The sequence below is a fragment of the Rhodamnia argentea genome, chromosome 1 (genome assembly GCF_020921035.1).
Source record: "Rhodamnia argentea isolate NSW1041297 chromosome 1, ASM2092103v1, whole genome shotgun sequence".
Lineage (NCBI taxonomy): Eukaryota > Viridiplantae > Streptophyta > Magnoliopsida > Myrtales > Myrtaceae > Rhodamnia > Rhodamnia argentea.
The window spans coordinates 6,048,675-6,064,463 of record NC_063150.1 but is presented as its reverse complement, the minus strand read 5'-3'; the positions used below and the strand labels follow the sequence as shown (position 1 = coordinate 6,064,463).

The 15,789-nt window shown below is 38.9% G+C and overlaps 2 protein-coding genes across 3 annotated transcripts; one reads left to right on the top strand and one right to left on the bottom strand.

Moving 5' to 3' along the window:
• Positions 1-246: 246 nt before the first annotated feature.
• LOC115754551 (nitrogen regulatory protein P-II homolog) lies at positions 247-3,415 on the bottom strand. 2 transcript variants are annotated; one of them, XR_004017002.2, is made up of 9 exons: positions 3,177-3,415; positions 3,023-3,068; positions 2,830-2,857; positions 2,141-2,228; positions 1,943-2,010; positions 1,732-1,801; positions 732-767; positions 487-639; positions 247-446 (listed from the first exon to the last, which is right to left on the bottom strand). XR_004017002.2 is itself a non-coding variant. In XM_030693603.2 (8 exons), the coding sequence occupies exons 1-8, from the start codon at positions 3,373-3,375 to the stop codon at positions 575-577; spliced, it is 600 nt and encodes a 199-aa protein (XP_030549463.1). In that variant the 5' UTR covers positions 3,376-3,415; the 3' UTR covers positions 247-574. The 2 variants fall into 2 exon arrangements, 1 of the variants encoding a protein (XP_030549463.1); XM_030693603.2 differs by having other exon boundaries at positions 247-639.
• Positions 3,416-4,481: 1,066 nt separating this feature from the next.
• On the top strand, positions 4,482-7,449 carry LOC115754552. The gene is made up of 3 exons (XM_030693605.2): positions 4,482-4,689; positions 5,523-5,597; positions 7,100-7,449. Exons 1-3 carry the CDS (start codon positions 4,540-4,542, stop codon positions 7,259-7,261), a joined length of 387 nt encoding a protein of 128 aa, XP_030549465.1. The 5' UTR covers positions 4,482-4,539; the 3' UTR covers positions 7,262-7,449.
• The last annotated feature ends 8,340 nt before the right edge of the window (positions 7,450-15,789 follow it).

Here is a 15,789-nt window from a genome sequence, read left to right as displayed (position 1 = left end):
TTAATTTTCGATTATCAATTTCCTACTAACAATGGTTCGTATAGTTAATGACAATAAGTTCATGAGTTGTACACAATTACTTACAATTTTTTCGCAACATATCGTTTGAGCAAATCATGTTTACTTTGAGAAATTGGCTCGACTTGTTCGGTGCACTTATTCGTACGGCTCATTTCTTTATTGGAGATGCACAACACTAGCAATGAGAATAGAAGCCCGGTTGTTCGGGCTTCATAAGGAGCACAAACAACAACAAAAATGCGAATTTGCTGGACATTATTAGCAATGCTCAAACGATTTCGTACAGACAAGGCAACTCGCTTGAGTAGCCTATTATTCAGATCCATGTCTTTCTCTTGGACAGGATGGTCAATTACACATTCATGAACATGAAACTAAGATTTTTCGAGTCTGACTAGTAATTAATCTTAATTGACCATGGTCCAATGACTGGTGGTAAGTGGTAACTGCTAAGTTCTTCAAACGGAGCACAGAAAACCAGTGAGGGCAACATTTCAGAACCTTTCAGGACGATGGAGTGGGTAACAGATGCAAACTAAAGCTTCACAGAAAGCTAGGAAGTCGAGAACATGTCGGCCCGGCCTCCGCTCATCCTCTCGCCCTTGTCTCCACGCTCACCTGAACATCAGCTTTATTAGGACATCTCAGGAACAAGCAAATAGCACGTGTTCTTCATTCAGTCATTTTGCCGAAGAAAATCCGAACATTACCTGTGCGAATTCTTATTACGTCTGAGATGGGTACCACTGCAAAGACCAGCAAAATACGGATCTTTGTTATTAAGAATGCTATTATCGTCAAACCACTCTAGCGTCATGGGATACTTTCACTAACCAAAACGATGTAACTCATTAACAGATAGCAATTACATGTGCATTATGAAGAAGTATGATCAAAGAAAACCAAACCCTTTAGAAACTAACTATATGGTAACAGCAACCAGTCAACAGAGAACCCACACCAAAAAATTCCTAAAGAAACAAAAAGAAGGAAAAGGGATAACTGATACCACTTCATCAAAAGGTTCAGGGAAAATCAACAATAGCAAGGTAAAAAAATTTCATGCACGCTAGCATATGGTACTACTTTCCAAAAGGCTAAGGAAAAATCTTCACATTGCACACCTTCATGGTATTCAGGATACAACCTCCTGATCACCATAGCTAGTTTCAAGCATAAATACACAATCCTAAAGAGTCTGCAGATTTTACCTGATCTCACCCTATTTTATAAAGTTCAACATGTAGCCAATGAACTACTGATGATTTTGACAAAATTATTGACTTTGTTCTCAGTATGGTATCAATTGGCAAAGCTGATTGGCAAGGGTGATTTAGGTTTTCCCAATTCCTGCGTACCAATGTATCATCATAACCATTAATATAGGTCCAAACAACTTCCACAATCAGTGGCATTATCACATGAAAGATGTAACAAGAGAAGTAGCTTTCCACTAAATTTGACATTTGCTGAAAATCTCAGAACTTCGATGAGATCAAGAATCCAAGATAATAGATATTCCCCATCTATCGGAATGCTGGTTGCATTTAATTACTCTGACTCCATGTTCTCTTAACTTTGCAGATAGCGCCGATATGTCATATGGGTTGCCACCAGAGAAGAATACAAGAATGATAAGATTAGCCAAAGCATCGAGGGATCACTGCAAGACAATGTATGCATGCTAGATAAATGAATGGGAAGGCCTACAGAAAATTTTGCCATCGCCAATCTCCCCTGTTCTTGCCTCCTTGATTATTTTGTTAATTACTGCTTCAACCTAAAGAAGAGTAAATCATGAAACCGATGAGATCACACCACCAGAAACCAAAGTTGTTTCAGCACACTGAGCGACAATGGAAAATATACACATCCAGGAAAGTTAAGTCAAAGAGCAGCTTAACGGCTAGTAATATGATACCTGCCCCTTGCTCACCACAATTTCCATCTTGACCTTAGCTAGGAACTTGTCTTCAGAAAATTCAGAGCCTATACAATGGGACCAGCAAAGACATAAAGATATAACAGTTAAAGCATAATTCAATGACATATTTTGCCAATCATAATATACTCTACTTCAAAAGAAATGGTTTAGTATCCAGCAGCACAAAAAGCTTACCAGCCTGCCTTTCTGTAGAGCCTCCCTGAGAACCAAAGCCCCGAACATCCGAAACAGTAACGCCTCGAATGCCCATCTTAAGCAGAGCCTAGGATCCCATAGAGACAATCGATTAGGCGCAACCATGTGAAGCAGAGACAATTAAAGCTCCTCACTTCAAGGACAAACAACCAACATTATCATCTTTCGACCCACTTCAACACGTGTTTGCTCCCCCGCACACCTTAATTGAATATATTCGTGTGTAATGCCCCTGGATAATACTATTTCCAGAATCAACGCTTATCTCTTAGCCAAACTATTGACAAACCTTCACCCTTTCCCTAAAGAGTTCTCGCAATTTATACAAACTTTTCATGAGCAGACAGTGATGTTTCAAAGCACTCCAAAGTCGAGCAATGACCATCACATGATGATTGTCCCTACTGGCTAAAAGGGTTCAGACAGTTCAAATCATTCTGGGCATGAAAAGAATTCCCAATGGAAACTACCAACACCATCTCATACAAATCAAGCTTCAACCCGAAGGCATGCAATCGCAGTACACTGAGCTAACAACGAAGCAGTATCCAAATGCCAATCCAAGCAGGACAAATATGCTCCTCATCTTCTATCTATACTGCCACAAGTGCAATTTCTGAAATTCAAAGAAAGAGGAAAAAGGTGGGAAATTTGCTCCAAGAACTTACCGAGGAAACTTGAGGGACGCGCCAAGGCCTGTGTCATTCCGAATTCATCCATCAAAAAGAAGGAAAAGATCAACGCAAGTTCTTTCAATGAGATTTCTTGTTCAAGGACAGAGGAAAGCACGTTCGTTTGCAGCATGCAAGAATGCAATCACAGCCCAATTTTGAAAATAAAAAGGAGAATCCAGAAGCATACCTGAGTATCGCTTCTATTTTGTAGAATTTGGCATCTGGAAAATACTCTGAATAACAAAGAAAGAACACATAAACCATCCAACCGACAAGAAGCCCAGACCAATCTTGGAATATCACACAGACCAAATGAATGGGAACCCATTTTTCCCACGAACCTGTGGTGCTGCTCTCGGCTCTGATAACGGGAAGAGCCGAAGCATTTCTAGCGCCATTAAGCTTCCCATTGAGCCGATGGAACCGGGAAGCGCCGAATTTGAGGAGGGAAGAGCTTGAGGCCACGAAAGCAAGCTCTTTGAGTTGGCGATCGCGAGTCGGGAATGTCGCTGGTCTCGCCATTGCATTCGTGAAACCCATGGCTGAAGCTCGACTTTGCTTGGGAAGTAGTGGGCTTGAGACTGAGTTCGGTAGGAGGCGAGCGAGCCTCCGCTTGTTGGCAAGACTTAACAAGAGGAAGCTGCGACTCGAGCGAGTTCGTGACTCGGTAGATCGACTGGGAATGATCTCGGTTCTTGACTCGTGAACGAAAACTGAGAGGCGACCCAAAAAAAAATCGAAATATTTCTTGTATTTTATTTTATTAAAAATCATCCTCCTTCTTCCATTTAAATAGTTTATACACTCAAAAAATAAAATTGTGACTTATTTCATCGAGAAAGAATAAGAATAGCATCTCGCCACTCTCATTAATAGAAAGTAGCCTGGAAGGGCAACGCATTTATAACACGACCCAATTAAGCCTTACTTCACTGTTATCCAGGTAATTCTTTTTGTTGCATTTATGGAACTTCCCTCTTGTATCATCAAACCGTCACCCATTAAGACGACACCAATATTATTTGATTCCAAATTCGGAGCAATCCCCATAATACCCTCTTCAAATTCTACTATCCATCATTTTTCAATTAATTTAATTTCACAAGCATTATGCACTTTTACTAAATCAAATAAAAAAGTATAGAGGCCATTTTGAATAACAAGCGCGAAGGAAGTGTGAAGCCAACTAATAATAAGCATACTCTCGTAGTGTCCACCACATTAGAAATACGCCATGAAAATACTATTAGAAATGAATTGTGAAGATATTTGAAATTTGGATGGATTATTTGTGTAATCGCGTTAAAAGTGACATTTGTTTTGCTTTTAGTTTTTCAAGATCGTGCAAAAAAAAAAAAATCATATGTGAATTTTACGTCTCATCATTTATACATTGTGATAGTTTCGGATGTTTAGAGTTACAATAATTCTAAATGCGTCTGGTGCAAAATTTAGATTACATCTCTTAAATTGGGTTGAGATTCGGACGAAAATGTAAAAGATGTCCTCAAATTGTCAACGAAAAATAGTGCAGACCGGTAACATAAAAAGTTTGTAGGGGTCAAAACTGAACATCAGCGAAAGTACGGGACTACAATTGTAATTTCCCTCTTTTCTTGGTCGGCTGGTCCTGAAACGTCAGGGGCGATGAAACATCCACTCGTTCGGTGGTGACCGAGCTTCGAGGATTTTGGGTGCAGAGAAATGGAGCGGGAAAAGGAAGAAGAAGGAGAAGAGTATGTGTACAGGATCAGCACGCTTAGCGAGTGGGAGGCTTTACAGAGGGATGGTCACGCTTATGGCGGCGATCTTGATAAATCCACCGGTTGCTTCCATCTCAGCAAGCTCTCTCAGGTCTCTCCCTCTGGCTTCAATTTTGATCTTGGGTCTTCTTTCTTTCTGGGTTTTCATCTTTCCTGATCATGAGATTGTCCAGTGGCACACAGACCAAAGGGTCTTCTTTTTTTGTTCTCTGTTCTTTCATATGACTCTAATTGGAATGGTTTTCTGATGCATTGAAGTATCATCTTGCCTGATTAATCTTTTCGGTTCATATGACCTGCTGCTTCGGAATGGGCTCATGTTTTGCACAGGCTGCACTGTTTTCAGTGGGTCAAATGGTAATGTTGGATTTGGCTCAGGCTGGACAGAAATATGTTTTGTTGCTTCGTTGTCTTACAGCAAGAATGCAAGAGTACGAGTGAGTCGATACAGAGATAAGACTCTAGTCAAAATCGAAAGAAAAAAATAGGAAAAGATTGCCGGTACATCAGTGATATTTAGAGTAAATACAATAATCTGAAGCTACAATCCAATATGAAATTGTTATAGGAGGACACACTAAGCAAGTGGCAGTTTGTCAGCTTTCTGGTCAATCGGTAATTGAGTGGAAGGATGTTTTTACCAATTCAAGCCATGAAGTGACCTTTTGGATTAGAAAACTGCCTTTGAGATGGGTTGATTGAGGGGAACTGGAAACAGGATGGCTTTGGGACTTAATTGTAGTGGTCTAGTTAACTCATTACCACTAAGCTTTTATCTATTTTTTTCATGTGACTTGCGAGATTGCTAACATGGTTGCAATCTCTTTTTTACTCTCTTTGTTAAGTTGGTGTTTACGATGAGATGCTTCTTGGATCAGAGAATAAAAACTTTCTGTGGCTGAGTGTTCGTTGTCTTCGTTCCAGGTTCAATCTACATTACAGAACTTCTTTCTAAACTTCAAGGATGATCTCTACCTCCTTCAGATTGATGCCAAAAAGGTATGCATGTAGTCATCTCCTTCTACGAGTCCAGGCAAATATAATGGGAGTCTAATAAGAGGAATTCTTCTAATCCACATCCTTCTAAAGAAAACTTCTTGTGGAGTTAGTCAAATCAGTAAATTATAGTATCCTAGTGCGTACTTAAAGCGAAATACATAGAGCTGTCTATACATCAACTTGCTGGTGGAAATGTGTCTCTCCATCAACTCTGTTAATCAGAAGCTTTTATGGTGGTGTAAATTCGATTTTATTTTGTGAAAGGCTTATTGTTTCCAGAACTTTAATGTACTCAATTCTCACTGGGAGACAATGGAGAATTTCTTGGGGGAGTTTAATTATCGTGAGAAAAAAGATAACATGTGACTCAGCTTGGGTGAGCATGAGGTTCTTGCATAATGGAGCATGGAAAAGGATCCATTTCATGCTTCTCTTTTCCAAGGAAAAGAGATATCTATGAGCCGTTTCCACTGATATCCACAACAACCCTGAAGGGAAAAAGATTTTTCATGACTTAAAGAAGTATCAACCTAAGCTAGTTTAATACTCCACTATGGATTTCCCACATTTCAGTCTGGTTATTTGTCGTTTGTTAGATGTGAATAACAAGACGTGATTTTCTTCATTTGATGCATGAAGGATGTCATTGCTATTAGATTTTGTTCTTGAAGTTTCAAAAGTTTTCCATAGTAGACAGGACTATGGAATAAACCTTTACCTAGAGGCCCTTAGCATTGAGCAAAACTTTCCTATGGCTTCCATAGGAAAATCTTTGGGGTGCCATTGTAGATGAAATCATTAATTGGATAATTCGTAGAACGTACTCACCAGCAGGGCAGGAATTTCCTAATTTAACTAAACTCAGATGAACTTTCACTTATATAAACCAAACAGTGATTGCGTTTCGAAGTTTTGAGAAACTATCAATCGAGTCTGGCACAACTGGGGCTGTCAAATTTCCTATTACTTCTGCTTTAATGGAATATGTGCTGGTGTATTTTATCTCCACTTAGCCAAATGATCTACAAAACATGTGCTAGCACTGCTAAATGCATGACAATGTGATGTGACTTAAACAAAAATGAGCTCCTACGCACATTCTAGTGGTCGCTGGCTATTGCTTAGGATACTCGACAGTAATCAGCAGTACGAACTAGTGTGTGGAACTTGTTGTAAATTTCATTTAGTCCTCTTGACAAGCAAAGCTTGTAAAGTGCATACTGATTTAGGGTTACCGACAGTTCGAACAATCCTCTTGCTCAGGGGTCAAACTTTTGTGTTCTCCAAGTAGTTGATTCCAGTTCTTGTTGCACCATCTGCACCATCTACAAATTATAAAGCGCCATTTATGTAGGAACTTGAATTCACTGGTAGGAAATGAAATCGTGTGCAAATAATGATGGTCATTGATTTTTCATTAGTACCTAGTAGCTTGCACTAATTAGCTCTCTTCCCTTTCCCACTAGTGAATACAATCTCATGTAAGTAATCTTCTATTGCAGCTCGGTGACGGTTTGATTTATGAAGTTGTGGATGGAGTTAATAGCTTCCCTCATTTTTATGGCCCGTCTCGAACTTTTAGTCCCCTCCCCTTAGAAGCAGTTGCAAAGGCAGAGAAGCTATCATTATCAGAGGGTCGTTTCACTTGTAGCTTCTTGCAGTAAGCTATATATTTTACTCATATGTTGCAAGTCTCGAATATAGTCGAGAACTGAAAATTGTAAATTGCTACTTCATATATATGCATATTGGCTTAACAAGTTGGAAACATCATTTATTGCATTGTTCCTGGCAATAAGATAGACCATCAGGCATCATGATTTTCATGGGAGAAACATTTATTTTTTTTTAGGAGTATTGCATCTTGCCTTGCGCTCTACATTGCAATTATGTGTTGGCTATTGATTAATCGATAGATGATACCTTCCCCTGTACAATCACTACATGTTGTCCATAAAAGGGGTGTGCCGTTGCTGACACTTGATGTTTGAAATGGCTTGGCAATTGGCATCCTGTAGGCGAGAAACAACATTTGGTTATGTTCTACAAGACATTTAGTGTTATGGTCTGTTGTTTATGCACCTAAGTAGGAAGGGCCCTTCGTCTGAAAAGCTTTCAATGACATTTATAGTATAACTTTGGGCAAGAGAAAATTATCCCCTCTTCCCAGGTAAAGGACATGCCTTGTGTGAGTCCGGTTTTGTTCATATTCTTCCTTGACAAACTTGGATTGTGTCGCATACTGTCTTGATATTATTAGGTGTAATTGTAATAGAGTTTAGGGAGTTGTTTGTAATATCTTCTAAATGGGGCTCCTTCATGGCTGTACAAGCTAGCCATGGAAGTGAGTTCATTTCTTTTTCATATTGTATTCTGTGCACATATCCAACTATATACATGGTCGAGACCAAACTAGCTCATCATTGGGTGTACATGGGCCTCAAAGGTTAGGGTTTTGCTTTTGCTTCTGTCAGATCCCACCTGTAAAAAGCCAAGAAATAGAAGCCCTAAGCAGAAACTGCATCCAAAATCTCTTGGGTTGCCCTTTTCAACTTGTTTTCTTTCCTGAGTAATTGCACAGGAATTGCAGTTTACATGTGGTACGCTAAATTGGTCTGCTAAATAATGTAACAGATCTTAGGTATTTAAATGAGTCTTAGTAAATTAAATAATCACTCACATGAGTTTGCAACATACAGAGTTCTTGGTATCCCTAGCGCTACTCGTATTTGAATTGGCTAAGCAAGTAAAAAGGGTATGTATCTGAACCTTTGTAGATTCGTTTATTGCTCGTTGAGGCTTAGACAAAGTTTTCGGGCCAATTATAGGTCAGACTCGACCTCATTGAACTTTTGTATTGTGTACTAGTAGGTGCCTGCTCAAGGGGAAATTCTTCCCTGGATGCAAGTAAATGTGGACCGCCGGATCCGAGCTGCCAAATTAGGTGGACTGTTCTTGAGATCCACTTATCCGAGGGCTTAGATCATTTCCGTCCATGTGGATCAATCCAGCACAAGGAGGTATTTCACCTAACCATGACCATCTTGCCCTATATGATGAGCATGTCTAATTGGCATCGGTATATTGATGTTCATCCAAATGTTCACTTGATTTAGTTACTTTAAGGTTAACCTCTTCCTATGACCATGAAAAATATTTTCTTCGAGTCTCAATGTGCTCCGAAGGAGCTTGCCTTACACCCTCACACCCATGCCAGCCTCAACAGAACTGGATGCCTCCGGTTCCGCGATGCGATCGATGCTGAGGGATGCGGCCTTCGTGTATGTCTGACGTTGACAAGTTCAAGGAGGATCTCTTTGCCTCCTTTGGAAGATTTGGTAAGATCATCAGCTCGTGTGATCTCGTTCCGATTTCAACTAACAAAAAGCGACCCTTCATGTTGATTTTATGAGCCTCTCCTTTCCGCGACGTATATGGTGATCATAGAATTGGAAATTTTCATTTGGTCACTTAAAAAAAGTAGGCTTTAAAGATCGTCTCATGGTTCGCAATGAGTCATTAAGGGGTCCTACAAATGATTACTATGCGAGAGGAACTCGTGGTCAGCCTGGTTACACCATCTGCAAGAAAGTATCGAGCTGCTCTATAGTTTGGATGGTGTCCGCCCCACCGAGGTCGCGAATAAACTCGTTGAGACCTCTATTTTTTTAACGGAAATGTTTCCATGCCTTGTATGAAGCTTGGCCGCACGGCTTAATCCGAGAGAATGATCATGTCGAGCCAGCCGGTCGATACCATCAACTTTGATTACTCGAATTCGGCTCTAATTTCCTAAACTTGTAACAAGAAAGTTGTCGGTCCCGTAGCAGCTATTTTCACACCATGGCTGTGCCCGTCATTGAGATTGGACCTGCCACTTAGTGATCAAGGAGTTGGATGTCTTTATCAACAGGTGGAATTCCGTCTTCGCCTCACAAGACATTTCAATTGATTTTGGATCTTTGTTGATGAGTGCGAGACATAATCATTCGAATTCAACCCCAGAAACGTTGGTCGATGCATACACGAGGCGATCAAATCGAACGAGAGGAAGAACAAAAGTAAATTTCCACACACATTATTTAATTGCAAATGCTCATTCCCTTTTTCTCCTTTTTCTTCCCCTTTAAATTTTTTATTTTTGGCCCCACAATTTACTAATTTTATATATATATGGTCGTACGATCGATCATTGGCGGCCAAATGGGTCGTAATCGCATGCCTTTTAGCACTAGTCTAAGTGAACCGCAAATGTCAAGTCCAAACCTTAAGATGGGTCTAATCTCTTTGCATTTTTTTATGCGTTGCAATGTTACAAAAGCAAAGATGTTTAGTGTCACTTTATCATTGTGGAGGACAGGATCACCGAAGCTCTTGCGTCATAATTCTTTTGACACCCACTATCACACCACCTCGCTTGTTTGCATGCGAGTTTGTATTATACACGTGCATTTTAACCTACATACGCATTTGGCCAGAAAAGTAATCGTACGTAATTTACGTATAATTTCACGTGGAGATTTTTTTTAATTATCTTTTAGGGTTTTTCTAGGCTCTCTCTCTCTCTCTCTCTCTCTCTCTCTATGAATCTATCTCAAAGAGCTGTCATTCAGTGCTCAAGAATTATTTGCTTTTAAATGGTGTGGAGACATAATACCAACACTCATAAGTGGGTAGGTAATGAGAGAAAGTGGCCATCTTGATGAATCATGTAGGATAAATTAAGAACATAGAATACCATGTCCACTAAATTAATCCAGATTGCTGAAGGTTGTTGAAGTATTAGGAAAGGGAATATAAATACAGGGTAGTGGCTTTCTTTCTAAATTAAAGATTCAAAAGGGGCTAAGTGCAATTTTAATTGTCAAGCAACTAAGGAAATATTGCTATTTTGACATCCAAAACGCAATTGAAATGTTTTGTAAGATTTACAAAACTCGAAAACAAGATAGAAACAAGCCACTTTTTAGGTACCATGATCGATTGTTCCGCTGAGGGTATGTATATGAAGACTCAATTTACTGATCAAACATAATTCAAGTAAGCTAATTAGCTCCGAAAAGAAATATAAATGTTGTATAGCTTTTGGAGCGAATCTATACTTCTGTATCAACTCGTGAGCCCTTTCTTCACTCGAGTGTGTGGAAACGCGTTCCGTGTTCAAGACAAAGTAGCATGCCCTGAGCCCATCTTCCATCCGTCTTGAGCTAAGGTTCAACGACTCCCATCGGTTTATGCGCAAGGCATGTGTATATGTCGTCGCAAACATGCAATAATCGGGAATAAAAGTTCGTGATCCCGATAAGAGTATGCAAGTGGTAATAATTTAAGGATACTAATTCATGTGTCCTCTTTCACTTTAGGTGGGACTTGGTACGGCAATCAATATTTTCAATTACGCAATGATGCTACTAAAGAAATCCATGTAATTCGCTTTGTTAGGTATGGAAGTTGTTGTTAATGGGATTGTTAATTAATCAAAGAGGAAACCCGCTTGGGAAATGAGAGGGACGGGAGGATTGACGCGATCAACCCAAGATCCATACATAGAATTTGTAAAGGACGAAGATGGTGATCTTGACATTTTATGTTTGCCACGTCCTACAAGTTAAATCCTCAAACGGGTCAATTAATGCGAGTTGTTCATCATAACCCCACGAATGGCCCAATGGAAATTCATCAAGGAGCCTCCTTTAATTTAAGACCCAGATGCATAAATAGCCAGAAAATGATGTGGCATATTGAAAAGGGGCTATTGTTTATTATCTCGTGATTGTAGAGACGAGCGGAGAGGGCGGGCGGCGGCGGCGGCCTCTCCGAGTAATGGCCATAAGAGTCTCGCACCCGATACAAATGATTCGGATCGAGCTCTAACTTTCTGTTCACCCGGAGGAGCAGGAGAGACATTATTTCGACATAGTATCCGCTTTAATATAAGTGCTGTCTTTTGAATTTAGTCTCCAAAGGATAGCAATTACGAAGTCCTATGTCGATACTTTTGTGCAGATGGTCGTTTCTTTTGGCATTTTATATGAGATTCTCAATGATCCTTTCTGAATTCTCTTTCTGACATCAGATCACTTTCCCACTGCTAAACTCGAAATCAAGAAGGGAACTTCGGTCTGGAATCCTGATTAAGGATTATTCTTTTGGGTTTTACTGTACGAGAAGGATCCTCTTGACTATTTTAAGTCTTTTTTCCAGCATCGTCTTCTTCAACCTTCAACTTTGAGGGAGGCCCCTCCCTTCTTGTTAATTTTTTTTTTTGGGTAAGGATTATTTTTTTTTTGGGTAAGGGCCTTCTTGTTAATTTTGTTTTGAGTTTTCTTACTTTTTCGACCTAGATCTGGAAGCCCTCTTCTGCCGGTTTAAGAAATTTTGATCTGAGAGTTTGAACTCTCCTTATCTAGTTCTAAATCTAGGAGATATCCTCTCTCGATCTAAATTTGGGAGTTTAATAAGTACATGTTCGGGATTTGATATCACTGTGCTCTACTCATGTAGAGATCCTCTGCCTGCAGCTTCAATTGTGATTGCAGGAGCTCTTACTGAACCACGGAGATTTGATCTTCCAAATATTAGATCTGTGTTTATTCAAGGGTTAATACCACGAGAAAAAAAAAAAGCTAGTTCATATGTGATAAATTTACCCAAAACTAATTAATACCACGAAAATATACAAACTAGTATATACGTGATAAATTTACCCCAAACAAATTTTTTGCCTATAAAAAATCTCAAACCGATACACTTGTGATAACTTTACCCTCCATTAGTTTCCATTAAAATTTGTCGTCAAATTGCTGAGTTAGATGACATATGTCGGTTGATGAGTGTAACAACTTGTGATTTTTAATCTCTGTTTGTTACATATGTACCAATTTCGATTTTTTATGATATTAACTCAATTTAATGAAAACTATCGGTAAGTAAATTTGTCACAGATGTACCAATTTAAGATTTTTGGTAGTTAAAAAATTAGTGTTGGATAGATTTATCATAAGTGTACCAGTTTAAAGTTTTTGAGGTAAAAAAATTAATTTTAGATAAATTTATCACATATGTTCCAGTTTGAATTTTTTCGTGGTATTAACCCTTTATTCAACCTATTTTGGTTCTCTTCATTCGGTGATGGCGTAGAAAAAGTTGAATCTAGGCATGCATCGCCAATTGGCTATGCCATAGTAATAGGAAAAGGAATTTTCGACACACGCTCATCACCGACATGATATGAGATTCAGTGATTTATGTAGCATTGACACTCTCCGGGGGCTTTCGTATTGTGTCTAACACTCTCCGACACTCTTCGATATGCGGCCGACACGTTGTCATCTCTCCAGACATTGTAACGATACGAGAGTGTAGCATCTCGACATGCCATTTCGGCATGCACGATGTCAATTTTAACCATTTTTAATAAATTGGAGGTCAACAAGTAAATTTATTAAAAATATACATACTTAAGTCATATACCAGTCACCACAAAATTAATATACCCAATCAGTAAAAAAAATAAAACCTAATCATGAATCAGTAACAGAAGAAAAAGAAACTCATCGCTGATATTTTTATATACACAAGTATGCATATATATTTAATATATAATGTGTCGGAATTCTCTATTTTTTTTTAGAAATCATGTGTCGGAGTGTCGTGTCGCATGTCAAGTGTCGTGTCACCGCTACATAGCCAGTGATTGACCGCCGATTATTTTGCTTGATGGATCCTTTCTCATGGAATGAGCATTTGGTTAACCCTGTTGGTGTTCTGTTGATCCTTCTTGTTTTCTAGATTTAGCTTTGTTTAGGATTCAAGGCTTTGATCTGCTTCGATTTTCCTTCATATAGAAGTTTCTGTTTTGTTCATGTATCCTTTTAATCAATAAATAACTCAGTTCGAGTTGAGTGGATCATCGGCCATCAAGATGTCATTATATCAAGGTGCACAAAACGCTGTAAGCTGATTCCCAGTCGCTTGAGTTTTTTTTAATCATGCAACGGTGGACGGGAGAATAATTTTCAGAAAAAAAAAAAAAAAACCTTAGCACCGGTGTCAATAATTTAGTATAAAGTTTCCTTTTGCATTTTCGTCCTTAGATGCATGGGGAACGTACATAAAATTAGTCATATGATAAAATTTATGTATGTATTTGTTGTCCCATGATGAATGTGTAAGAAATTTTTACGCTAATAATGGATCTGTAAAAATCTGTGTCAATGAGGCGAACATCCATAAAGGGGGAAAATTACCAAAAAAAGGCATAAATTTATTGCAATTGTGTTAATTCAATATTAAACCGTTTCTTTCTGCCAATTGAGTTATAAAATTTTTGTATTTGTGTCAATTTAGTCCATCCGATCAACTTTAATCAGCCGGCCGCTAACGTGGCAATTTTAATAATATTTTAATATTTTTTTTCTAATTACTTTTTTTTATTTTTTTTTCTTCTTCTCCTTCTTCCTCCGGACGACGGCGGTCTCCCTTTATAAGAGTGGCATACGATCCAGAAATTCACCCCCACCAAAAAGAGTCTCGACAGTAAATTTGACTGTGACTTGCCATGAATATCCACCATGGACGGTGGACATGAATCAGCAAGGGCCCCTCTCTCTGAGTTATGGCCTTAGGAATATGCCACTGAATCATAACATCTAGAGAAAGGTCGCCTGCTAATTATGAATTCAGCTTCCTTCCAATTAAAGCAAACTCAACCCACTTCATAAAGTAAAAAACAGAAAGAAAGAAAGAAAGAGAACCCTTTTGGAAGGAATAGAGAAAGGAGTTGAATCATCATGGCAAGAGAATCTAGAGTGAGGTGGCATGAGCAGTTGTCTAAAATTTACTTGTCGTATAATGCATGCTAGTATTCAAACTTTAGTATAATAGACATTACATAATGGGAAAGTTTTTATAAATGGGGGGTCCGACCATATGTTTTCGCACCAAATTACGTAAAGTATCCCCTCGGTGAAGAAGCATTAGGGATCGTGGTCATGTCGATGCATGGAAACAAGAAAAATAATTGAAGATAGGATCTCAAGAAAATGAACCAATTGGAGACAAGAATTTGGTCAATCAATGTTTTCTTTTCTTCTTTGTAATTTAGGGATACGGGCGTCGGGCGTGGAGATCCGGCTACCCGAAAATCCGAAGTATCTCTCGTAAGCCCTACGAGAAAGTGGACGAGGATGGCTGGCGAGAGTTCTATGATTTGAATGCGTAAAGCCTTGTTCTTTAGAGAGGCTAACCTTTCTTCATGAGGTCTTTCTCTATTTTTCATCGGCTCAAAATGTAAAATCACACTCTGTTCGTTTGTAATTTGCTTTGATTTTTTTTTTCGGTTAAATGTTAAGCTGCAAAAGCGTTCGGAATCTATTAATTGTTGCCATCCGAACCCAACAACTTTTCGATTCTCGATTTTGCAAATTCACCCTCACGGTAAATAGTTTTCTACCGAAATTAGAAAAGTTGAATTGGTGGTAGGTTAATGGCACAAAATTAAAAGGACACGGACCACGCTGTAGTTGAAATCACAAGTCAAGGGTCTACTTGTAATTAATTCTTGCTGAAATATGCTGCTCTTTATTGAGCACTTCTTTATGCATTTGTACTCAGCTCTAAAATTTTCTATCTCCATGCACGTCATGATACGAAAATGGACCGACATATGATTTTTGTATATATTTCTTGACTTATCTTGTTGAATATTGAATGAATTGCCACTCAACTTGTGAGTTCCTGACATAAGGTACGTACACTACCCTCTCTCTCTCTCTCTCTCTCTCTCTCTCTCTCAATACATTGGGAACTGTTGAAGAAATTAATCAATTGGACTAAAGAGAAGTAAATAATTCACATAAAAGTCAAAGCGAAGGTTCAATAAGGACAAGCAACATCTTATGTATCATGTCAACCACCGTCTGCCGAACTGCCTCAACGGAAAAGCTAGATAAAATAGAAGGGAAGATAATAATTGTAAGCCCACCCATCTTGATGCATGTCCCTAAATTCATGCCATGTTGACATATGAAAAACTCCCGACCTAGGTAAGTCCTTAAACGGATTCGTCCGAGATATTATCTGAATCTCGGGATCCCTCTTACATAAAATAAAGAACGCATCCGTGAAGCCCGTCATCTCTGTATAACAAACGGACAGATCATGGCATGACCTGGAGAAGAGAAATCTCCCT

Bases quoted from the DNA above. Each gene is read 5' to 3' on its own strand.
- LOC115754551 (XM_030693603.2), bottom strand. From the start codon at position 3,375: ATGGGTTTCACGAATGCAATGGCGAGACCAGCGACATTCCCGACTCGC. The intron at 2,229-2,829 runs GTAAGTTCTTGG...ATGGGATCCTAG, and splicing joins GCGTCCCTCAAGTTTCCTCG to GCTCTGCTTAAGATGGGCAT. The intron at 640-731 runs GTAATGTTCGGA...GCTGATGTTCAG, and splicing joins CGTAATAAGAATTCGCACAG to GTGAGCGTGGAGACAAGGGC.
- LOC115754552 (XM_030693605.2), top strand. From the start codon at position 4,540: ATGGAGCGGGAAAAGGAAGAAGAAGGAGAAGAGTATGTGTACAGGATC. The intron at 4,690-5,522 runs GTCTCTCCCTCT...TCTTCGTTCCAG, and splicing joins ATCTCAGCAAGCTCTCTCAG to GTTCAATCTACATTACAGAA. The intron at 5,598-7,099 runs GTATGCATGTAG...CTTCTATTGCAG, and splicing joins TTCAGATTGATGCCAAAAAG to CTCGGTGACGGTTTGATTTA.